At 36.5% G+C, this 23,604-nt stretch overlaps 4 protein-coding genes and 1 long non-coding RNA gene across 9 annotated transcripts in view; 2 read left to right on the forward strand and 3 right to left on the reverse strand.

Moving 5' to 3' along the window:
* Positions 1 to 15: 15 nt before the first annotated feature.
* LOC109054608 (BRICHOS domain-containing protein 5-like) lies at positions 16 to 4,913 on the reverse strand. Its single transcript, XM_042767470.1, has 6 exons — positions 4,532 to 4,913; positions 4,221 to 4,349; positions 3,711 to 3,857; positions 3,526 to 3,633; positions 1,816 to 1,969; positions 16 to 393 (listed from the first exon to the last, which is right to left on the reverse strand). The coding sequence occupies exons 1-6, from the start codon at positions 4,583 to 4,585 to the stop codon at positions 299 to 301; spliced, it is 687 nt and encodes a 228-aa protein (XP_042623404.1). The 5' UTR covers positions 4,586 to 4,913; the 3' UTR covers positions 16 to 298.
* LOC122146988 lies at positions 1,602 to 2,034 on the forward strand. Its single transcript, XR_006161335.1, has 2 exons — positions 1,602 to 1,655; positions 1,822 to 2,034. It is a non-coding gene; the product is annotated as an uncharacterized LOC122146988 (long non-coding RNA).
* Positions 4,914 to 5,044: 131 nt separating the features above from the next.
* LOC122146987 (glycerol-3-phosphate phosphatase-like) lies at positions 5,045 to 9,881 on the reverse strand. Its single transcript, XM_042767469.1, has 4 exons — positions 9,801 to 9,881; positions 8,534 to 9,488; positions 6,018 to 6,237; positions 5,045 to 5,933 (listed from the first exon to the last, which is right to left on the reverse strand). The coding sequence occupies exons 2-4, from the start codon at positions 8,906 to 8,908 to the stop codon at positions 5,608 to 5,610; spliced, it is 921 nt and encodes a 306-aa protein (XP_042623403.1). The 5' UTR covers positions 8,909 to 9,488; positions 9,801 to 9,881; the 3' UTR covers positions 5,045 to 5,607.
* Positions 9,882 to 11,088: 1,207 nt separating this feature from the next.
* On the reverse strand, positions 11,089 to 16,915 carry LOC109054584 (zinc finger DHHC-type palmitoyltransferase 4). The gene is made up of 7 exons (XM_019071834.2): positions 16,644 to 16,915; positions 16,289 to 16,427; positions 16,141 to 16,214; positions 12,951 to 13,129; positions 12,747 to 12,872; positions 11,675 to 11,919; positions 11,089 to 11,584 (listed from the first exon to the last, which is right to left on the reverse strand). The coding sequence occupies exons 2-7, from the start codon at positions 16,409 to 16,411 to the stop codon at positions 11,294 to 11,296; spliced, it is 1,038 nt and encodes a 345-aa protein (XP_018927379.1). The 5' UTR covers positions 16,412 to 16,427; positions 16,644 to 16,915; the 3' UTR covers positions 11,089 to 11,293.
* A 403-nt stretch (positions 16,916 to 17,318) lies between these two features.
* The window catches only part of LOC109083102 (delphilin-like), a 33,767-nt gene continuing 27,481 nt past the window's right edge, over positions 17,319 to 23,604 (forward strand). For 2 of the 5 annotated variants that reach the window (XM_042767471.1, XM_042767474.1), the window contains exons 1-4: positions 18,288 to 18,857; positions 19,480 to 19,733; positions 22,435 to 22,767; positions 22,853 to 23,007. In XM_042767471.1, the coding sequence (XP_042623405.1) occupies positions 18,773 to 18,857; positions 19,480 to 19,733; positions 22,435 to 22,767; positions 22,853 to 23,007 (827 nt within the window). In that variant the 5' untranslated portion in view covers positions 18,288 to 18,772. Of the gene's footprint in view, positions 17,454 to 18,286; positions 18,858 to 19,479; positions 19,734 to 22,434; positions 22,768 to 22,852; positions 23,008 to 23,604 lie in introns of those variants that run through there. The other 3 variants (XM_042767473.1, XM_042767472.1, XM_042767475.1) reach the window with 3 other exon arrangements.

Raw genomic sequence — 23,604 nt, forward strand, 5'->3', positions numbered from 1 at the left:
ACACAATGGTGCTTTATTGTAGACCAGTACTTTTCCATTTCTCATCTGCATCAGGTTACAAGAGATACAAGCTGGAGCGAGCTTTAGAGCCAAGTCATGTTCAAACGCCACTGGAAAGACGGGGATAGATACAAGATGATGAAGATAAGGATTTAGCAGATAATTACAAGATGGTTCCGCCTTCATTGCCAGATTGGCATTAAATATGGCATTTGTGTAGCCTCTCCAGATGCTGTCATTGATGTGAATGCATTTGTTTGTTTCCCTGGCGTGTGCTGGTACACCTTCATGTGGAATATCACTCTGGCAAGTAGTAGAAGCAGACAGAAACACAAATGTTGCTGGGAAAGCAGATGTCAATGCAGAAATAAATAAGTCTTTGTTTCCCGGGACCTTCAGGAAAAAGGGAATAAATCTCAAGGTTCATATTTCTTTAGATTTGCAGATGACAGTCATAATCAATGTCCTGTCCCTCGTTCATGCTCTGCTGGTTGCAACTCTTAAAAAGGTCACAACTCCATCTCACTGCACTATTGGATTAGGTTTCTAGCAGCTCGGCATGTTCTTGGGTTGTTATGCAATGTTTTCTGTAAATTCCCTTGTCACAAAAATACATTTATGCAATGTTTTAACAATTATTTTAAAGGAAAATTCTGGGTTCAGTACAATTTTAGCTCAATACAGCATTTTTGGCTAATGTTGATTAGCACAAAACTTATTTTCCTTCTTTAAAAAAAGTGAGGCACTTACAGTTGACATGAATGAGGCCAATTTGTAAATATTAAATTACTCAGTATAGCAACAAGATACTGTATAAATTATATGCAATTTAACATTATTTCAGTGTTACACTATCCAAATGCACAACTTAATTGCAATTTTAATCTTACAACTTTATTGTAATGCAAAACTCTTTTACAAACGATTTAAACATTCAAATCTTTAAGCATTAAATAATATAAAAGTTGTAACAGAAGAATGTAAGTGGACTGTTTTTATATGCCTAAAATAATATGCTGTAAGTTTCTGCTTATAAAATGTATAGTTCCGGTCCTTGATTCTGATTGGTTGAGCTGCAATCGAAGCTGTTGTAAATTACCCTACAAACATACACCTTTGTTTACTTCTGTGTGTTGCTCATTGTTTGGTGGAAGAATACTGTTTTTATTTAGATCATTACACTTTATTTGCTCTGTTTTATTCTGTGAAACCTTACTAAGTATATGGAATAACCGTTTTATAAAAGCAATAATCCCTGTGAGGCCGTGGTTTACAGTGAATTTATAATAGCTAAGGGGGTTTTAGGCACTCTGCTTCGCATCATGCCTAACAACGCCCCTTAGCTGTTATAAATTCACTGTAAACCACGGCTTCTTGGGGCTTATATCCAAAAAAACAGCCCCTTTCACACTGCCTGTCATGGGAACCTCGTCTTTGGTGGTTATTGAAATTATGCCACAGATCTGGCTGAAATATCTTAACTCTTTCAAAAGTTTGGGGTCTGTAAGATTTTTAAAATGTTTTTAATTAAGTTTTCTTTGCATTCATTTTTCACCAGTCTTCAGTGTCCATCAGAAATCATCCTAATATGCTGATTTGGTGATCAAGAAAAACTGAAAACAGTTGTGCTGCCTAATACTTTTGTGAAAATATAAGTAAGTTTTTTTTTTTCAGGATTCTGTGATGAATAGAAAGTTTAAAAGACAGTGTTTATTTTAAATATAAATCTTTTGTAACATTATAAATGTCTTAACTTTCACTTTTGATCAGTTTACTGTAACAGAATGTAATATTGTAACACTGACATACTCTTACCATCAGATCTTCTAGTCCAGTACACAGAGGCCTGCTGACAGAGGGACTGAAGAGGTTCTCGAAGGGTGGAAGCTTCCACACGACTGCTGGACAGCACTCCCAAAAACTCAGTGTGTTTTTCAGTCTGATTTCCCACCACCCAGACCTGATGAACCTGTGAGAATCATCACTTATCTCTCTGTATATCGTCGCCGAGTAAATTATCCTCTAATGGTGTGATACAGACTCACTATATTGTTCCTGTGTGAACGCATACACTGTATAACTCCCGATCGTATAATTATGTCTTAAGGGAATTAAGCGTTTCCTCTAGTACAAAAGGCATTCGTAATTACACCACTTACTCCTCTGAGAGATCAGATAGACACTTGTTAAAGCGGAGTAATGCTTGAGTGAGCCTGCGACTGGCAGTTTATGCTTCTCAATAGCTCATTGTGCACCAAAAATTGGAAATCTTGTTCAAAAGGCTATTGACCACAGATTGAGTTTCCAAAACGTTTTCTAATGGCTTTAATCAAACGATATGATGCAAAAATCTCAACTGAGACCAAGATTTTAAGTGGTCAGTGATACTTATCGGTTCATCAACCCATCCCGTTTCGCACAGATCATAACCCAGCGCATGAATCGCCTTGTTAAGTGCTGAGAGAAGTGTGTCCAAAACAGTTCTCTCCTCTATTTCCGGAAGGGAGATCTGTCTTTCCAGTAGTGACTTATAAGAGGAAAAAGCCAACAGAGTGGCCATTGTGCACCCTGTGGTCCCATCCTGTAATGCGATCCAGCCAAGGTGGATCAGATGGTCTGTGGAATTCGAATTCGGCTCCTGAACTGAGCTGGTGCGGTCAATTACTTCCTTTCTGGAGTCACGGAGGAGAAAGCAGCCAAAAGAGCTCTCTAATCTACCTAAGAGCACTGGGGTGGTTCTGCGTTCAAGTGCCAGTCAATTTGCCAGCCACCTTTATGTTTTAGGTACGTATGGTGCATAAGATCTTAAAAAGCTGCTGCGTCCAATCCAAAAGAACGAGATCCAGTTAAATACACCAAGCAATTTTCATTTCAGTGTCACATGAACCTTCAGGAATCATTCTAATATGCTGATTTGATAACATTTCTTATCTTTATCAATATCAGAAAAGCAACATTGCCTAATATTTTGCTGAATAATCCATTAATTTATAATCCATTATACGTTTTTTCCCCTATTCTTTGATAAATAGAACATTTAAAAATAGCATTTATTTGAAACTGAAATCTTTTGTTACATTATAAAATTATTTACTGCCACTTCTGTTTAATTTAATGCATCTATGCTGAATAAAATATACATTTATTTCAAAATAATAATAATCTTTTTGACACAAACTTTTGAAAAGTACACTCTCAAGTTCCATGAAGAACCTTTAACATCCATGAAACCTTTCCACTGGACAAAAGGTTCTTTGTAATGGAAAAAGGTGCTTTAGATACTTATAATGTTCTTCACACTAAAAAAAGAAATGGTTCTTTTAAGAAATGTTTACTGAAAGGTTCTTTGAGGAACCCAAGATTCTGACAGGGCATGACTGCATGAAAAAAAAAATGTTATTTTTAAGAGTGTAGTGTATATATTTAATATAATGTAATATTGAAAGATTAGTTTTCCATAATCACACTATCTGATCTTCTGGTCCAATACAAATACAGAAGAATCAACAAGCAGAAATCCTTTACCTGTTGCTCTGACTTGTTTAGCTGAGATTGCACATTCTCGTAATCCAAACTTTCCATCCGGAGAAGAAAGCAGCTATCCTGGTTGTCGGGTTTATAGCATACCAACCCCTGAGGGAGAGTGATAGAGAAATGTAACTAAGCTTTAGAGGAAAATCCTAATTCGTAGAGAAAGGAAAGGGCCTTACATGTCTCATGTCAAAAATCACTATGGAGGTGTGGTTGACATGGGAAGTCACAGAGTAGGTCACTACACTGTTGTGCTTGTCAATCAAAGCCGACTGACTGATCAAGTCACCCATGTGATCGGGAATTCTGATAACCTGCAATGAAGACTGCGCAGAAGTTTCATTTTCAGTGCAAACGTTTAAACCAAGAAACCACAGCTGATACAATATCAGCATACTTTCCCTGTTGATTAATCGCTGTACATTAAGTGCAAACCCCTCTGTAAAACACTTAAGAATGTAATGAAACAGGAAAGTCTGGTGTATGTAATTGCTACTGAAATTAAGATTTCTGACTCAGTCCATGAGGAAAAATTTTGAAATTTTCTTTCCACTAGTACGAGAGATGACAAGCTATCAAAGCAAAATAACCCAAAATCCCAAATTGGCCAGTGCATGGGTGGAGAAAAAACAACGGTTTACCGGTACCTTGCCTTAAGAATGCTTGAAAAGAAATGCCTGGACTCTTACTTGTGTCGTGTGCTCTAGCCCTAGATGTGCGGCCACACCGAGAGTGATGATTACAATGAGCAGCATGGCAGCAATACTCCCCCAGAGAACTTTGTGAGGAGCCCTGGAGGAGCTCATGGGACCACAGTGCTAGAAAATCCAAACACACAACCATCTCCCTCCAAGTTACATTTAAGGCACATTCACATTAAAGAATATTTATGGATTGTAAGCAAGCCATAAAACACAGCTAAGCAAAACACAAACTGACATATTTCTGCAATAAACTTAATTATGTGCACTGCTATTGGAAAACAGCTATGAACTCTCACCATGTTCTGTGGGTCCTCCAGATTGGCTTCTGAATGCTTCCAGCACCTCAACATTCTGCCGTTTTGCTTCTCCTCACAGTACCTGTCTTACTTCTTTCTGTGTAAGGCAATGTTCATGACTGAGACTGACCAGCGGTGCCTGCAGTATAGGTGTCTAACTCCTCTGCCCCCCACCTCGTGCCTCACACCAGGTAGTCCAACCCACTGGCTGACTACCCCATACCAGACAATAGACAAAGGGGACAGGTAGATCGGCACTGTGGACAGGGCTTTCCGTCACAGAGCGTTTTTAAGGCATCGACTGGCCATGCCCTTAGGCTGCTGACTGACCAAGGTGACTTTAATAACTTCAGAGGTGGTTATAGTGAAAAAAACTTCAAAATATAATTTCTCGAAATAATGTCTTTTATGTAGCCTAGAAGAAAGTAATTTTAGATTGATGTAATGGTGAGTAAATTATTCACAGAATTTTCATCCCTTTTAAGTACAATATTAGGAAAAAAAGGTGTACACTTTTCATTAACAATCCTTATTTATTTGATCAGTCAAGCGAAATGAACACTTGAACTCACGCCAAACCATGGTGAGAAGAAAAATCCTACCAGGTTTATGGGTTAGTGAGTGACAAAGCTGTAAAATGCAAAATGTAAAAACTGAAACTATTCATAATATTCTCTCACTTATTATGTTACAAGTACAGTGAATTAACAGTACAGAATTGAAGTACTTCTGATAAAATAAAAAACAAACAGCACAATTTAGAGGGTCACTTGTTTTGTAGCACCCGAGTATTACTGACAAGAAAACACTTTACAAATTACAAAAACAATAACACTAAAATAAAAAAAGTATTGCCCTTATATTACTTAAAATAAAAACAGTGGGTTATTTAAAAAAAAAAAAGAGGTAGGCCAGTTTTGAAATGAAGCCTTGATGACATAAATCATACTGCATATATTTGTAGAACAATTTCTATTAAACCTATTTAGATAAACTATAGTATTAAAATATCGGTACCCATTTATTGATAAATATATTCTCTATTAAACTGGGTGAGATCCAAGTAAACACACTGACTATGCTTGTAGTGCAGGTAAAATATCAGCAATGCTGCCTATATAATAGTCAGGCACCATTTTTTGCTGAAGTGGACATTCGCTCTTCTGGTTTGCCTCGGCTTCTGCTACAGTAGAAACCCCTGTGAGGGTCAGCAGGGTCTTCAGGCCACAGTTTGAGCCTAGCATGATGTCAGTGTCCAGTCTATCTCCGACCATCAGACACCTCTCAGGGTTCAGACCGAACTGGCTGGCCACACACTCGAACATGAAGCTGCTGGGTTTTCCGACCACTTGAGCTTGGCGCTGTGCAGCGGTCTCTACAGCCTTTAGGAGGCACCCTGTCCCTGCAGACAAGCGGAAGACAAGGTCGTTGTGATAATACGACATTCAGGTAATACATATTTGTGATGTCCTTCATATCTGCTTACCCGGGACCGCTTTGCCTCCCTCCAGAGGCAGCCTCGTGTCCGTGTTAGTTCCCACGAACTGACAGGCGGGGTTACAAAGGTACTGCAGAGCTCTATTGAGCTTCATGTAACTGAAATGTTCATCAAACCCGACCAGTACAGCCTGGACCTCCTTATCGAGAGGAACATCCGCCCAGTCTTTCTGACCTCCTGAGACGGGGTCAGGCCCCACACCGACCGGTGTTCTGAAATATTCGGTGTCTGAGATTTTCGGTGACGCTGGGCGGAGCTTACATGAATATTCATGAGTTTCCTGTTTCGCGTTAAAGCGTCTCTGATAATATTAGTACGTTTTCACCGGATCACAAAAACTGTTCAACAAGGTAGGTTAATTACGTTTCAGCTTCTAACGAAGATAAGCAAATGTTGAATATAATTGTTCGTTTGTGCACAAAATGTTATCGTTTGCTGTTTTAAATGTTTACTCAACGATTACAGCCACTGATTTGCCAGAAGCAGCCTATCGTTAGAATACGCTACAAGTAAATGGGCCAGTAGCTGTTAAATATTTTCTCATATTCCTCTGTTTTGCTATGAAAAGTATGTCATTTGAAGTTGTGTAGCATATGGTGGCACAAACTTGCTCACTGTATTGTAAGACTGTAAGGTGAGAAATGAAGAACGATATAAAGACTCTTGTGTAGTAACAACTATTTAACTTTTTTTTTTCTCCTTAAAAAAGGTGTCACATGGAAGTGCATGACAGCCTACAGTTCATGTGGAGAAGCTGTTTGTTTGTAATTAATATATCTGTTACAAATCAGCAGAGTTTGATACTTGCACTTCTGCCTGTTATTTTTTTCCTATAGCTTACAGAAGCTCTTCTAATGGGGGAGACTTATATTTTTGTCAAGTTATATATGAGGCCACTATTGCACACATAGATGAAGACATGCGTAAACGTTCTCAGAATTAACTTTTGCTTTTTTATCTGATGCAGGGGATGGTGGATGTGTACTTTATCAGTGTAATAGTTAAACAAATCATATGCAAAATAAAAAAACTTGTATAGCCTAGTATTTGATACAAATGTTGTATTATTTAACCAGTTTTAAAGTTTTACTACATTTTGTTCCTGAAATCCACACTTTTGGAATCAAGATAATCAAAGGTAATCAAACCAAGCACAACCTAATAAAAACATGTTTCATGGATAAAGGGTTTTGTAAAAAAGTTAATGTTGGTGGATATTCCACTAATATTAAAAAACATGTGGGTCATTCTTGAATGGCTTATTCTGCAGTGGTATAAACAATATGATCCCATTGATTTGGAAGCATGTTTCTTCTCCCAACATTTAGACTGATTTCATTGAGTTTGTTCATGGTGCATAAATTTCTGTTTGCCATTTCTTGTTCATATAGGAATTTACTTTAATAATGTATTTAATAATTTACTTAAAACAGAAGTCATATAACATGTGCTTGCTTATGTTGATCAGTAGGCCTATCCCTGAACACATATACAAGTTGTTACATCCTCGTGTAGCTTTCACCTGTTTTTTTTTTTTTTTTTTTTTTTCAAAACATGACCATGTATTTTATATTTATACAGGTGTGTAGTAAATGTCATTTATGTAATGTCTTCACCACATCGGTTAATAAAAACTTTTAACACCCGAATCAGTTGAAGTCTTTATTCAGCAAAAGCAATCTACTTTTATCTTTGAAATGAAAATATACAAATTACTGTATGTTTTGATATAGCCACTTTCTATTAAACTACAAAACATTTTAATTGTTATAAGTTTGTAGAAAATAAGCAAAAAAATTGTTAAAGTACTGCAAGGTTGTGGATTTCAAAATTTGACCAATACACATTTGAGTCAAAATGATTTTCAAGTGCACCACAATGTGTATATGATTAAATACAATAATAAAGTGTATAAAAGACATTTGTACATTTTTGTTTAACTATATAGTGCATTTTATCTACTAAATGTATATTTTTTTTTGACAAATAAATAAATAAATACAGAGATTAAGAATGTTTATATTCCAGTTCATGTGTGCATTAAAAAAAATTCATCTTTTGCTTTGTTATTAAAAACATTTTTTTGAATGATTGAGCAAACGATTAGGAATGACACAGAATAATCATCATACATTTTATTATGGCACAACAGATACATTTTGGAACAGTTATTAAGCGACACATTTTAAGGACTCTTAATATTATAAAAATGCTTAATTGTTGTAGGCTCATTTGGAGCATAGCCTACATCAGGTAAATCATTACGACAATCACAATCTTTAAATTATTTTGCATATTAACAATAGTAATAAAAACAACAATACACTAAGCATAATGTCATTCTACGCTAAAACATACCTTTTTGAAAATCGTTTATGTTTCAGTGACAACGTACTAATATTTTCAGAGACGCTTTAACGCGAAACAGGAAACTCGTGAATATTCATGTAAGCTCCGCCCAGCGTCACCGAAAATCTCAGACACCGAATATTTCAGAACACCGGCCGGATCCCCACGTCCTCGAGCTCCTGCCTCATCGCATTGCTCCCAATTAAATAGACTTTTCCGTCGAGTTTACATACGTTTTTGAGGTACACCGCCGAGCAGTACGCTGTCCCGAACACCTCGTCAGCAGTGGCATCGAAACCGAGCTTGCCTAATTTATCCGCGTACATTTGTCGGGTTTTCGTGCTGTTGTTTGTGACAAAAAACACCTGTTTTCCGTTTTTCTTCAGTGAACTGACAACCTCAGGGGCTCCGGGGATGACCTGGTCCCCTCTCCATATCACGCCGTCGCAGTCAAATAGTACACAGTCCACGGAGTCCAGTAACTGTCTGCTCAGAGCAGCAGTCAGTTGCGTACATTTAGATGCAGCCATTCCTCAAGTTACTCTCGTCCTCACAGCAATCTTCGTTCTTGTCCCGGGTCCGCCCTAAAAAAACATTTGATCTTCACCTGTCTACGAATTGTCCGCTGACTAGCCAGAGATCAGCTTGTATCAGATTAGAGAATGATAGGGAACTGGAAATTACTAGTTACAGCACACTACCTTGTGCAAGTGATTCATTCGTTTGACATTGTACGTGACGTTTTATACTAGTAAAGGCACTTCCGCACCGGTTTAAAGGGCCAGTGACTTAATAAAATGGAATGAAATAGACCTTCGTCAGGGTAGGTGCCATAAAGCTAAAAATAGGTATCCTCTCATGTTCATTTTATTCTTCTATGTCCAACTCAATCCCATGGCAATTCGTAACTATTTATGTTTTGCTGGATTAATAGCTAATATGTATGAAGTCTCATTTGAACGTCTTCCTATGATCTGCTTATGCCCCATTGACGGCTAAGGTTCAGTGGGTTATGGGTAAACCTCTGTTTTTTTTTCTAAAAGATTGGATTGTACAGTCCCTGATGACAGAGACCTTGACCAGATATTGAAATTACACCTCGGGAGGATGCTGTACAAAACAAAGAAAAAGTAATACAATGATACAGTATGGAAAGATAAACTGTTGAAATCATGGCACAGCAGTGACAGTAAACTTTGCTGTAACAATACAGTCTAGGAAAGGGGAGGGTGTAATAGGGTAGTAGATTCTATGGATGAGATGGCAGGAACCTTTGAGTTGGCCATGAACCAGGTACCATTTTGTGAAAGAAAAAAAAAGATGTAACAGAAAGCTATATATTTGTACACTTAGATGACTTGTAATGGACATAGTGAGACAAAACAATTACTAAAGGGAAATATTATAAGAAAATTTTGATACCTCAAGGCCATCCTCCAAGCATTTCCTTTCATAGACGGAGCCGTATCCTCCCTCACCAAGCATTTTGCCGATTTCATAAAGGCTCAGATAGTTGTCTGGTAAAAGATAAATAATTGTGGTTGATATGAAATATCATGCATCTACAGCAATGTGTGTAACGTTGGTGTTATGACTGTAATTCTCATGTCCACTTTGTCGTTATGTCCTGATGCTGGCCTGACTGGACTAGAGCAGGGGTTTGACCCTGTTTATCTGAAGGAGGGAGGACTTCAAGGCCACTGGAAAGAGATTCACCACCACTAAAGGGCTGCTGGTTCTCAGCCACATGGTGCTGGATGTTGTCAACTTGATTTTGATATAATATCTGATGGTGTGGGTTTGTAACATATTGTATTGTAACACTTCCTCCTAGGGAACTGAAAAATTTCCCCCAATTTAGAAATAGGTCTTCATTAATGGATACTCATAGCTAGCTGAAAAAATTATGTATATGTTATGATTTAAAGAGATTAAGAGGACATTCCTTCATTAAACTCATACAGAAAAACATAAGTTGTCTATTTTTGATGAAATATTTTATTATTATATTTATGACAGAAAACTATATAGTATAAAGTCCCATTTTAACTTTCACTTCAAAATAAAAACTATTTTTATTCTAAATCTGTAAATGAATTAAGTGTCCACAAATATAAAACTTAATACAAGATAAAATAAATTCACAGACTACTATTATCCAATGACAAAAAAAAAAACAATAGAATATTTAAGAATATATAGAATATTTAAGCTCAAAATTATTTAGGTTAAATCATTTCAGAATCAGATAATGAAGTATCATGATTAATAAGAGAATAACCATCCAAAAATGTTTTAAGATGGCATCTGTGGTCAAGTAGGGAATTAATTTATACCCTGTCATGTGTATAAAATATATTTGGTTAAGATCATTTAATATAAATTTTAATATATAGTATTGTTTTTTATTCATGCTGAAATATATTTTTATAAAATTTTTAAATCTCAACCTAAATAACAGTAATGATTGCCATATAAGTACAAATACAAATCCTTGTGATGAAAACTATGGAATGCATAAAGTAAAAATTAGACGATATATGTGACTTCAAGACAGCACAACCTATTGAATGGACTGCATGCCTTTCCTTGACAGCCTCATTTTCATTCACTGTAAGTTTATGAAAAACAATTACAAAGTACATTAGAAAATTCTGATAAAAAAAAAGGTCAGAGAAAAGAAAAAAATGAAGAGAAAAGGTACCAATAATACATAATGCTAAGAACATATTTATTAAAAACCCCATTTACCAAAAAAGGACACAGAGTTTAATACAAACAGTTAAAAATAACACTGTGTCTACACTGGACACGAGCTGCGCGGCACGACAAAATGCAGTAGAACCCACTATAATCAGTGATGCTGACACGACACGACAGTGTAGACACGGTGTAAGAACAATAACGCACTTTCTCTAGTTCTCTTTTTTCTGAGCAGGACATAGGGGCCAAAAGATTTCCCCAAGGTTTTTGAGGATTCCCCTGTAATAGAAACCTCTAAATGGATTGTATGAGGTCCGGCAGTTGTGTGTAGAGTATGGATGGCAATGCTGGCAGTTGTGACCTTTTCCTTTAAACCACTCATTGGAGGTTTGATTTATCAAAGCCAAATACATGTGAAACATGAAATAACCCGCCAAGAGGAAAAAGACAAATACCAAGAAGCCCAGCATGAAGACGATCCTTGGAAATGTCAGAAAGAGATGCTGAAACAAGGAATGCAATGGCAAAAAGATTTATTATGGACCACAGCACAATTACTAGTAAAGACCATTTCTGTGGTATTTATTAATTACCTGGATGATAAAGATTGGTCCAGCACGCTGTTGCTCACCCTGCTCATCAATGTAGTGAGCATGCAGGAGTCCAGTTCGAAGAACAGCTTTGAGCAACATGTCTGCTGTAAGGACTGCAATATCGCCTGCCATAGCACACACACTCAGGAGGTACAGCAGGAAGAATCTGGTGTTCTGGGCACCAATGCAGTTATTCACCCACACACAATGATGGTCGAATCTCTGCACACATCGACCGCAAACCCCTGCAGAAATGAGATCAAGGCCATTTGATGAATAATGTCGAAAAAAATAAATGAATGCCACTAACGGTGAGGCCATTATTAATCATTTTAATATGAATAATTATAGCTTGTTTCACTAATATTATTTGTTTGTTTCTTGCTTCTTTTTTAACTAAGGGAAGAGGGAAATTATTTTGTGATAATCAATATAATGCCTCTTAACTTGAACTGAATGCTGAAAATTAATTTAGAAAATTAATTATATAAAATGGGGTTAGTAATTGCTTGTTCACAGCTGAAGGAGTTATTTAGTAGTTAAACTTACAAGAATACACAAAAAAAAAAATCATGAAATCTATGGTTAAAAAAAAGAAAGAACTCTATAAAAAATAACAATGGTAACAATGTTTTGTATTTTACAGATTTAAAGTAAATATATATATTAAGTTAACTAATATAATGTTAATATATCAAAGTACTATAATTGGTTTTGTACTGCTATAATATTAAAAAATGTGACAAAAAGCAACACGATGGCTTCATCACAAGTAGCTTTTTCACAAACTAAGGAAATACCAATACCAGGTGCACAGTGTCATACACACAAATGCAAACAAATTAATCTAACAACATACAGTGTAAAATAAAGTCATTACGTACAAAAAAAAAATAAAACATCTGATCAGAAACAACTATTAAAATCATTGGGTTATTTTCACCTCACACAATGACTCGTTTTTTTTTTTTTTTTTTTTTTTTTTACTTCCAAAAATTTTACATTTACTCCAAAAATACATGAAATAAAATTGGATTTTCAAAGGAGGGATTAATATTACTTCTATACTTACGACAGTGTTTGGATCGGGCAGGTTTGAGCAGCTGACAGGTTGAACACCGGACTCCCTGATGGAACAGTTTTTCATCATATTTGTAGACCTTTAGTTGTGCAGTATGGTTTGCCTTTGTCAATGTGCCTAAAAGGAAAGTCAAATTAATTGTACTGGTATTCAATTTATTTTCAATTGAAATGAGACAATTGTTCATTTGCTTACCTGGGTCTCTGCTACAACACATGTAGAACAGATAAGACTTCACTGCAAGGAGGACGTAAGGAATGCACAAACTGATTAAACTTGTGCCCATGTCCAAACAGAAGCCAAAGACCTCATAGGAGAATTCTCCATACACAACCACTTCAAGTAACAGGTGCAAGAAAAGGAAGAGGTTGTTCCTAATGTGAAAAATAAACAGACATTGGATTAGAGGAAATATACTTGACATTTTGATGATTAGAGAACACATAAAGTGATCGAATGTATAGCTTGAATACATTGCATAGTCTGAATACACTGTAAGTTGCTTAGTTCGGATCAAAGTATCTGCCAAATGCATGCAAGAAACTGCCTTAAATGTGTCAAGTAGTATTCTATCAGATATGGGACATTATTATTATTATTTTATTATATAACAACACTGTAAAAAATGTCAAGCTACTTCAACCAATTACTATTTAGTAACTAGTTCAACAGATTTTTTACATTCACTCAATTTCTCTCTTCAAAATGTCACCTGAATTGTTATTTTTTAGTTGGCTCAACCTTTACTGAACTAGTTTTATAGTCCATTCAATTAAAATGTTTTAATTGGTCGAACATTTCGAAAAATAACAGCAAATATCGTCAAATAAATTGTAAACATTTACTCCATGTGTTTCATATGTTACCTAAACTAAGAATTAGTATTAGGGCATCATAACTTACATTACATTACATCATAACAAGGACTAGTTATTACATTTTATACTGAGTTTAACAAAATTATGAACTGTTGTCTATCAATCACTAAAAAGCACACATTACAACACATAATAGCCTTTATTTAATAACAATCTGCATTTATAACATTTGTCATAATGACTAAACATACAGGCTTAAAGGGATAGTTAACCCCAAATTTTAATTTTGCTGTTAATATACTCACCCTCAGGCCATCCGAGATGTAGGTGACTTTTCTTCAGTAGAACAGTAAAGAAGATTTTTAGGTGAAACCGTTGTCTTTGGCAATTCATAAACTGCATGCTGAAAGTCCAAAAAAAAAACCATATACGACAAGACCAAATTACCCGTGACTCCTGATGACACACTGAGGTCTTATGAAGCGAAACGATTGCTCTGTGCAAGAAACTGAATATTATTAACTACATTTTTACCTTTAATCCACAGCCCGGGCAAACAGTTCTCAGCGTGTTCATGACTGTCTTCTTCTGTCGCATAATGACGTATGCACAGATGCATACTCGCACATAAGCTGATGATGCTGTTTGTTAACAACGGAGAGTGAGGACTCATGTGCAAACTGACAGAGATGACCAAGAACATGGATGAGCTGACACTGATGATTTCAATGTGAAAGAAGATGACCTGGAATTTTATGCACATCCCTACTTGATCAAATCAGAAAACAGTGACCACAAATCCTCTTTCACATTGAAATCATCAGCCATTGTAACTTTTATGTTGTACGAGTCCTCACTCTCCATTGTAAACAAATAGGGTCAGCTCACGTGTGTTCTTGGTCATCTTTCTCAGTTTGCGCATGAGTCCTCACTCTCTGTTGTAAACAAACAGCGTCATCATTTTAAGTGTCATTATGTGACAAAAGAAAGTTCATGTTTTAGACAGCTGTGAACATGCTGAGAACCGTTTGCCCAGGCTGTGGATTAAAAGTAATAATGTTGTAAATAATGTTGATTTTCTTGTACAGAGTGATCGTTTCACTTCATTTCATCAGCAGCCACGGGTATTAATTTGTGCTTGTCTGTTTTGTTTTTTTTTACACTCTAAAACCACAGACGTGCAGCATATGAATCACCAAGGATCACGGTTTCAGATGAAAATCATCTTTACTGTTCTACTGAAGAAGAAAAAAAAACGTCACCTACATTTCGAATGTACTGAGGGTGAGTAAATTAACAGCGAATATTCATTTTTGGGTGAACTATCCCTTTAAAGCATCCAGTTGACAAACATTACATTTGTAATACAATTCACTGTAAACATTTGTTTAATGAAAAAAAAAGACTTAAGCTAAATAAAAATTCAAAAATCAACTCATTATAAATCAATAATTAATCAACTGTTCACGTCAAATAATGATTTCAGAAGGAATTCTGAAGCTCATGTGACACTGAAGACTGGAGTAATGGGTGCTGAAAATCAGCTTTACTTTCACCGACATAAATTACATTTTAAAATATATTCAAAAAGAAAATAATAGGGCTGGGCAGTATGACCGTATATATCGTTACTGCAGAATAAAGTGTCTATCGTTAGAGATTTTGCTATATCGTGTATTCTGTGGTATGCAAGTATATCTGTGTAACATAGTACTACTTAAAAGTTATATAGATTTTTGAGTGATAAGGAAGGAAACATTCGTGAATGAGAAAATTAAGTGTGGGACACACTTGATAGAGTTATCAAGCAATGAAAAAGAACTCAAAGTGGTGCTTGGATAGACTGACACACATAAGAAGCACACATTCAGAAAGCACCTCTCTCATCAGACGGCATGCAGTTGCTAATTTGGAAAATGCGTGAGTATTCCCATAAACACAGCCGGTTATATGTTAAATAAACGTAAACAGTTGGGTGAAAACCAGATGTGTATCAGTATATTGGATCCGTACAGTTGGCCTTAAAGGGACAGCAGTCTAATTTACCTGCTGCTGTCTGTCATTATTTATGCTAATCACTCACTGTCCTTGACTGAACTCCTTTTGGGATTTTTAATAATGATCAGTTCATGTTTGACTGATACAGTGATGACTGTGTAGTGTTTTATTCATACACTTTATTCAATTTCTGTAATATTTCTTCCTGAAATATGTTCAATAAACCTAGCCTACTGTAGCTGAATAAATTAAAGGTTTATTTCATATTTATTTGTTCTACTGTGTTTGTAATTTTCTTCTTTTTAATAACAAAAATAAAATAAAATAAAAACAGCTATATCGAGATGTTATATCGCCCACCCCTTAGCATCTACTAATATCTTTAAATAACACACCCCTCATATCTCCCACCCCTAGAAAAGAACTAGGTTTTAAATTATAATATTTCACAATTTTACTGTTTTTACTGTATTTTGATCAAATAAATGCAGCTTTGTTGAGCATAAGAGACGAGACTTTAAAAAAAACTTAAAAACTCCAAACATTTGGACCTGTTCTAACTCTCTTACCTTTGATGGAACAGCCTGTGCATAGATCTGTAGCAAACGCTTTGGATACATTGTGGGATCCATGGCGAGATGATCTAAAAGCAACAACTTGATATAAATTATATTTTAAACAATTACAGAAATATACAGTTTGCATGGCTTCACTTACCCCTGTGAACTTGTCCACAAGCTGACCGAGAGGAGTCTGCTGATGTCCTGAATACTTACAAACCAGAGCGATGCAGGCGAGCACCACTGCCACATATACACCAAACAGAGTGAGGAAGTCCATTTGACACTAACGTTACCTGAGCAGCACAGCACCGTGAGAAATTTATTTTCACTTATTACAGATGTTTGTATAAGATTAGAAAAGAAAGAGCGCTTAAAACAAAACCGAACGTATGGAACTATTTACTCAATAAAACCATTTTAAACTGTGTTTAAGAGTTTCTTTTTAGACAGTACTGGACATACAGGTGTGCTAATGTATATATAAAGAGGCAAGCGAAGGAAAGCTTTACCTTTATTCACCTGAGCACCATCCTCACTCACACCTTTTTCCCGTACAGACCGTGGTGGTGTGAAGCAGACGTGAATACGGAACACTGTTGCCAGATCTCTACACAAAACAAGAAACCTGGTCTGGTCAAAACATTACGACTTGCCTCAAAAAATAAAAAAAGAGGAGGTATTTAATTTATATATTTTTACATAAATAATTAAAACGTTTTACACTACTGCATAGAAATAAACTACCAACTACTACGTATATAAGCGACTTTGTTGGTAGAAAACAATCCCAAAGTGGACATGGCAACATCGATACGGAACTTCCTGCAACTATGCTGTCAAAATAAAAGTCGTCCTAGACTTCTTTTTAATTGTTTACTTGCTGGCTCGATATTTTGTTATCGTTTAGTTCATTTTTCAATATATTCTGCAGACGAGAAAATAGTCTCTCTCAAAATTAGGGATTCTTTTTAGTAATATTTGGATAATTAATAATTGAATAATATCGTTTATTAAAATGCTTTCTGATTACAATACAGTCTTTATATTTTCTTCTGTACATCAGTTTTTCCACAAGCTTATTTGTCCATCAAAAAATTCAATTATTATTATTATTATTATTTTCCTCATTCGTTTCAGAAGCAGATGGTTGATAATGTTAAGTGCTCTTGTTTTCAGTTCAGGGTTGCCATAGCTTTCTAACTGTTGCCTCTTACAGTTATCATGTTACAGACCTGCACATTCACTACAGTGGTGATGCCTCAAAGGAAAGGGATACTAACAAAGCCCTTCGAGAATACTCCACCGAGCAAAGGAAGCAGGTATTCTCTTTTAAGGCATGCATTTGTAAATCTATGTGTCAACAAGTTTTATGAATATGAAGAAAGTTTTCTATGTGTTTTTAAAGTTAGCCTTTTATTGCACCTTTGGTTGTCAGACCACAACATCATTTAACATAAATGGAGCTAACACAAATTTAGAAAGCTGGAGATTATGTTCTTATTTTTGGATGTTGCAATTTCAGTTATCAAATTTCTTTTTTAATGTCTATGGATCCTACTGTAAATATAAAAGACGGCATTTTAAATTATAAAGAGAGCATAGATTCCTTACTGTCTATATATATATATATATATATATATATATATATATATATATATATATATATATATATATATATATATATATATATACAATAATATTTTTTAACATATATCACTTTTCAGTTGTATTGGTAGGTTGAGAGGTTGATTGAGGAACAGTGTGTTTGGAGATACAAGCTTTGGCACTAAATAATTAATTTAGCCCTGTATAGCTTGTCTTTGCTTCAGTTCTTTACATAATACGTCTATTACATTTTACTGCTAGTTATACTGTTTCCCCATTCAGTTTGTAACCTTGAAAGTAAAAACTGCACTACACAGTTGTCATGTATTTATACTATGGTGTGTTCATTTTTATTATCTCCCTGGGCCAGTACTCAAAAAAATAAAAAAAAATAATGATAATAAAAGCTCACTCGGTAAATCAATCCTTCCTTCTGAATTCCCCTTGGATGCATCTCAGCATGTGTCCTGCCATGTGGCACGAGAGATCTCGAGATGCAGCATTTAATCTGTCTAATCCAGAGCAAGAGCTTTAATAGCACTGCTTCTGTTCAAAGATGTGTGACTGCGCTCTTCAGTGCATTCAGACGTTCTAATTATCCACCATCGTCCTGATGGATCCCCAAGCTGACACTGGGCTACTTTTTGTCCCTTGGAGAGACAGCTAGAAGAGAGAGTATGGGAAGGAGGTATTTATAGAGAAATGGGGCCTCACTTTACCCTTTTTGGAGAGAGAATCATTAAGGATCTGTGCTAGGTGTCCCAGTTTCTTGATTTGAGCTCTGCAGGCAGGACTAGCAAGACTTGCCAGAGATGCAGAGTCAACCTGTCGACAACATCACTCTGGCACTCGATGCAGTGTCACCCTTTTTTTAAGTGGCAGTGCTCTGCATGCCACACGACGATGGGGGGCATTCGAAAGGCGTTTCCCCTGAAGCGTGGTGCGGTGCAGTAACAGGATTTCGTACAACGTGGAGAACGTGGAACAGGCATTTTGCTCTCAGAATTTTTGATACCTGTTGAATTACGACAAAATGAAGAGATTCCTCCAGAATAAGAAAGCGAGATGCTCCTTACGGCAGAACAAGCCAGGTCCTCGATATCCACCCAAAGATATTTGTAAGTGTTTAGTGTTCAAGAGTTTTGTGTTTGTAGGATGATAATGATGTTTAGGTGTGCAAGGAGGCTTTGATGAATGACCTTCTATCAGTTTACAGGCTGCATGTATTACACCAGTCATTTAATTGGGAATGTTGATGCGTAAATGTCTCTTAGTGTTCTGGTTTCACTAGTAAGTATATGTTATATGACTCTCATGTTGCTAATGCTGTTTTCAGGCACATCTAAACTCTGATATGAGATGATTTGGGAGCCTCTGTTCCTTTTTCAATGAGGTCAATGTTACTGGGAGGTCTAATGTGTCAGCTGAGACTCTGTATTTAGTGAAGGTTATATATTGCTCTCTTTATGTGAGACTGCATTGCTTTGTCTTGTCAGCATAGGCAGAAATTGAGACGGCTTGACATATTTTAGCATCTAGGTGTATATATTGTAGGCGCTTGACATATTTTAGTGTCTGTTCAAGCATGTGTCCGCAGTGATTCCCAGCAAATTTCCATTTTCTCAGGAGACTTGGTCATTTTGCTGTGTGTAAGTAGGTCTTGTTTACAACAGGCTGATCAAACATTTGGAGCTGCCCATTAGAGACCACATATCCTCTTATTTGACATCTTTCTCACAGTCCTCACCATGCCAGCGTCCAACCAGGGCTGGCCAGAGGAGTTTGGCTTTCAGATAGGGGGGAATGGGCCCAGCTACATCCTGACTGTGGAGGAGGGAAGCAGTGCTCATCTGTCTGGACTGCAACCTGGAGACCAGGTTTTGGAGATTGAGGGGCAGAATGTTTCCAGTCTTAGTGCTCAAGAAGTCATTGCCCTTGCCCAATCACATCGAAACATCCCGCCCAGTATTGGTGTAGTTTCTCGTATCCAGCAGGTGGGTCAGTGACATGACACTCACATATTCTATGAAAAGAGGGCATGAGGCGATGGTGGTTGGTTATATCAATGAAGAAAAAAGCCTCATTAAAACAATGAAATTCTTGAAAATAAAACAATACTAAGTAGATTGGCATCATCTTTAATAATTACTTCTTAGAAATATTTGATATTTGATTTTTATTTATAATTTTTTTTTTTTTTTTACATGTCATGGGGTGTGATTCTCCAAAAATCTAAATGTTATTCATGAATAAGTAATTCAAGATAAAATATATATATATATATATATATATTTTTTTTTTTAGCTTTTATTTGGTTCATCTTAGGTCAAACAGAAAGTAACAATAACGTAAATATAGTAATATGCTATAAATAATAGATATACACATTTACACAGAGAACATGCAACCATACATTAATTCAGATGAAGAAAAAAATAAGAAAACAGGCAATCATAGTTATACAATCAAGTAGAGAAAGAGACGAAATGAAGAGAGAGAGAAAAAAAAAAAAGGGCAATAAAAATATTCAATAAATGAGTGAATAAAATAAATATACAAATAAAATACAATTAAGATACAGCTGTCTCCTTAAAATATTTCAGAAAAGGGCTCCAGACTCTCAAAAAAAGTTTAGGCTTTTGTTTTATTGCAAACCGAATCTTTTCCATCCTGAGAGCTTGTAAGAAATCAAAAACCCATTGGCGATAAGGAGGGGGAGCTGCTGACTTCCAATTCATAAGAATAAGACGTCTAGCCAGTAGAGTTGCAAAAGCTACACTATCAGCCTGTGATATGCTTAATTGAACAGATTCTGGCAAAATACCAAACAATGCTGTTATTAAGGGGTTGGGGTCTATCGGTAAAGAAAAAATAACAGAAAAACACCTGAAGACTTTCCTCCAAAAATCAGACAGGACAAGACCAGAAAGAGTGCAATAACGTTGCTGGTTCAGTTGTGCAACGAAGGCAGGTTGGGTCAAAATCAGGAAATATTTTGTTTAGTTTAGTTCTAGACCAATGGACTCTATGCACCACCTTAAATTGAATGAGTGTGTGTCTAGCATTTATAGAAGATGAGTGTATACGGGCAAGAATTAGATCCCAGATATTTTCCTCAAACGTCATATTCAATTCCTCCTCCCAGAGAGCCTTCAATGGACGCATTGAGGGGGACTGTTTTGTGTTAATTATAGTATAGATATTAGAAATAACCCCTTTCAAAGCTGTATCCAGGCCTTAATATATCGTCAACTATATTTTTAGCAGGCAAAAGGGGAAAGTTAGAAAAATGCTTACGAGTGAAATTCCGTATCTGAAAGTATCTAAATAAATGGGAGCTGGGTAGGTCAAATTTTCCTCTAAGTTGTGTAAAGGATGCAAAAGTATTGTCAATGTATAGCTCACTAACTGTAGCTAAGCCATGTTCCCTCCAGGTGTTAAAAAGGCCCCATCCATCAAAGAGGGCGGAAATGAAATATTGCAAAAAAAATCGGTGTCATAGTACATGGATCTTTAAGGTCTAACGCTAAACGGAATTGAGACCAAATCCTTAATGAATGCTTAACAACTGGATTTTTCTTAATTAAAGTAGTATATTTAAAGGGAACTGGAACACTTAGTAGGGATGTTAAAGTTGCTGGAGTACAAGAGGCAGCTTCCATCAGAACCCACTGAGACTTCTTTAATTGTAAATCCGGCTGCACCCAATATAACAGGTTCCTAATGTTCGCTGCCCAATAATAGGCTTGAAAATTTGGTAGAGCCAGACCACCCAAACACTTTGGTTTCATAAGATGTCCTTGATTAATCCGTTTTGACTTATTCCATATGAAAGAAGAAATATTTCGCTGCAAAACTGTAAAAAAAGATTTTGGAATAAATATAGGAAGGCACTGAAAAAAATATAAAAATTTAGGGAGAACATTCATTTTGATAACATTCACCCTTCCTATCAAAGATAAAGGGAGACATTTCCAGGACATGAAGAGAGACTTGACATGGTTATGGAGAGGACTAATATTGGCACTGAACAGGTCAGAGTATTTACGGGTCACCTGAATCCCCAGGTACTTAAAGCGATTTCTGACAACCTTGAACTGAAAGTCTGAATATGAGATTTGAAGGGAGGATGAGTTCAATGGAAACAATTCGCTTTTACAGAAATTTAGTTTATATCCTGAGAAACTACTAAAGGTATCTAAAATAGAAAGAATTTGAGGAATTGAAGTAAGGGGGTTAGATAGAAAAATTAGAAGGTCATCTGCATATAAAGAAACTTTATGCACTTTACCTGCACGGGTGATACCACAAACCTGTGCACTGGAACGTAGAGCAATTGCAAGAGGTTCAATAGCTATGGCAAATAACAATGGGGAAAGGGGACAACCCTGTCTTGTGCCCCGATGTAGTTTGAAATACTCTGAAAAGACATTATTAGTGCGTACAGAAGCTTTAGGGGCCGCATATAAAATTTGAATCCAAGATATAAATATGGGGCCCTAAAAAATATATTTTAAAAAATCTCCTGAAAATGTACCAAAAATTTAAATATATATATAAAAATAGATTTATAAAAGTTTTTAAAAACCCATCAGAAACCAACATGAATACAAGTACATATACAGCTATTAATTCAGTTCTGTATATAACAGTATTTACAGTCTGTCTGTAACAGTATTTATGGTCTGTCTGCAGGTGGATATCATTCCAGGCCCCGATGGCCGCTTTGGTTTCACTATCGTGGGAGACTGCCCCCTGCTGGTGGAGGATTGCTCCACCTGCTCCCCAGCAGGTCGTAGTGGTCTCAGAGCTGGAGATTATGTCATGGAGGTGAATGGGATTCCAGTGAAGCACCATGAGATGGCAGCTGCTTTGATAAAAGCCTCTCAGGGCCGCACGCTGCGTCTTGGGGTGCTGTGCATGGGCAGTCGTCAGAAACGCAGCAGCGGGAGTCTAGAGATCTCTCAGAAAGACATGGATGGTATGCGTCAAGACCGCAAAATCAAAGCTCTGGAGTTCAATAGGAGGGTGAGTTTATCTGACAGACTTTCAATGTGTTTTTATGAATTTCTAAAACTGAACAGGTGGAAACTCACAATCATGGCTGTTTCAGGTTGAGGAGATTTTGAGGAATGAACCAGAGGTGAAAGAGAAACTGTTTGCTGTACTGAAACAGTTTGCTGCGGAGAGGAAAGTGGACTGGCTTGCTTCTGCTCTTCCTGACATCTTGACAACTGAAGAGCAGCAACAGCTCATCTCAAACATCAGGTATCCATGACAACCCCATCTGCCATCATTTTTAACCTCCATCTCAGGGCCACTCTGACCCAGATGGTTTCAGCCACTGTATTTAGCTGTGCAGAACAGTTTGAAGGCCACCAGAGGGCATCATTTCAGTGTAGATTTTCGTAAATATGTGAATAGAATTTTGGTACATTCTTTGCTGTTCTTATTATATATAAGAGCAGCATACTATGATATAAATGTTTGCAGTAAACATAAACAGGCTTTAATTTCTCTGTGTTTGGTATAGAATTAACCAGTGTGGCTTTCGGTATTAACTGGTGTGACCGAATAAGGACACTGATAGATGTGTCTCCATCTGGAGCTGGTATGTAAACTGATAATCTTCAATCCCTGTGATGTATGCTGGCATAGTTAATAGTGAAATTCCTTTTCCAGTCCAGCCTGTGCCTAAATGCCAACTGGGTCAATAACATAAGATGGCACTAGACAGAGAATTCTAGTGTTGATCCATTTGTCGGCTTCTTTTTGGGCACTGCCAAGCTGTTTGGCATCTAATGCTTAGTGGGACAGTTTACGTGGTCTAACAAGCGATTTTATTTTGAACAAGCGGTTTTCACA

The sequence above is a fragment of the Cyprinus carpio genome, chromosome A12, assembly GCF_018340385.1.
Source record: "Cyprinus carpio isolate SPL01 chromosome A12, ASM1834038v1, whole genome shotgun sequence".
Classification (NCBI taxonomy): Eukaryota; Metazoa; Chordata; class Actinopteri; order Cypriniformes; family Cyprinidae; genus Cyprinus; species Cyprinus carpio.

Coding starts and splice junctions, on each gene's coding strand:
- LOC109054608 (XM_042767470.1), bottom strand. CDS start 4,585: ATGTTGAGGTGCTGGAAGCATTCAGAAGCCAATCTGGAGGACCCACAG. Junction 3,858..4,220: donor GGCTAGAGCACACGACACAA/GTAAGAGTCCAG, acceptor ACTTCTGCGCAG/TCTTCATTGCAGGTTATCAG. Junction 3,634..3,710: donor TGATTTTTGACATGAGACAT/GTAAGGCCCTTT, acceptor ACTCTCCCTCAG/GGGTTGGTATGCTATAAACC.
- LOC122146987 (XM_042767469.1), bottom strand. CDS start 8,908: ATGGCTGCATCTAAATGTACGCAACTGACTGCTGCTCTGAGCAGACAG. Junction 6,238..8,533: donor TCGAGGACGTGGGGATCCGG/CCGGTGTTCTGA, acceptor TATTTCAGAACA/CCGGTCGGTGTGGGGCCTGA. Junction 5,934..6,017: donor GGGAGGCAAAGCGGTCCCGG/GTAAGCAGATAT, acceptor GCTTGTCTGCAG/GGACAGGGTGCCTCCTAAAG.
- LOC109054584 (XM_019071834.2), bottom strand. CDS start 16,411: ATGGACTTCCTCACTCTGTTTGGTGTATATGTGGCAGTGGTGCTCGCC. Junction 13,130..16,140: donor CACAGGCTGTTCCATCAAAG/GTAAGAGAGTTA, acceptor TTTTCACATTAG/GAACAACCTCTTCCTTTTCT. Junction 11,585..11,674: donor GACCAATCTTTATCATCCAG/GTAATTAATAAA, acceptor TCCTTGTTTCAG/CATCTCTTTCTGACATTTCC.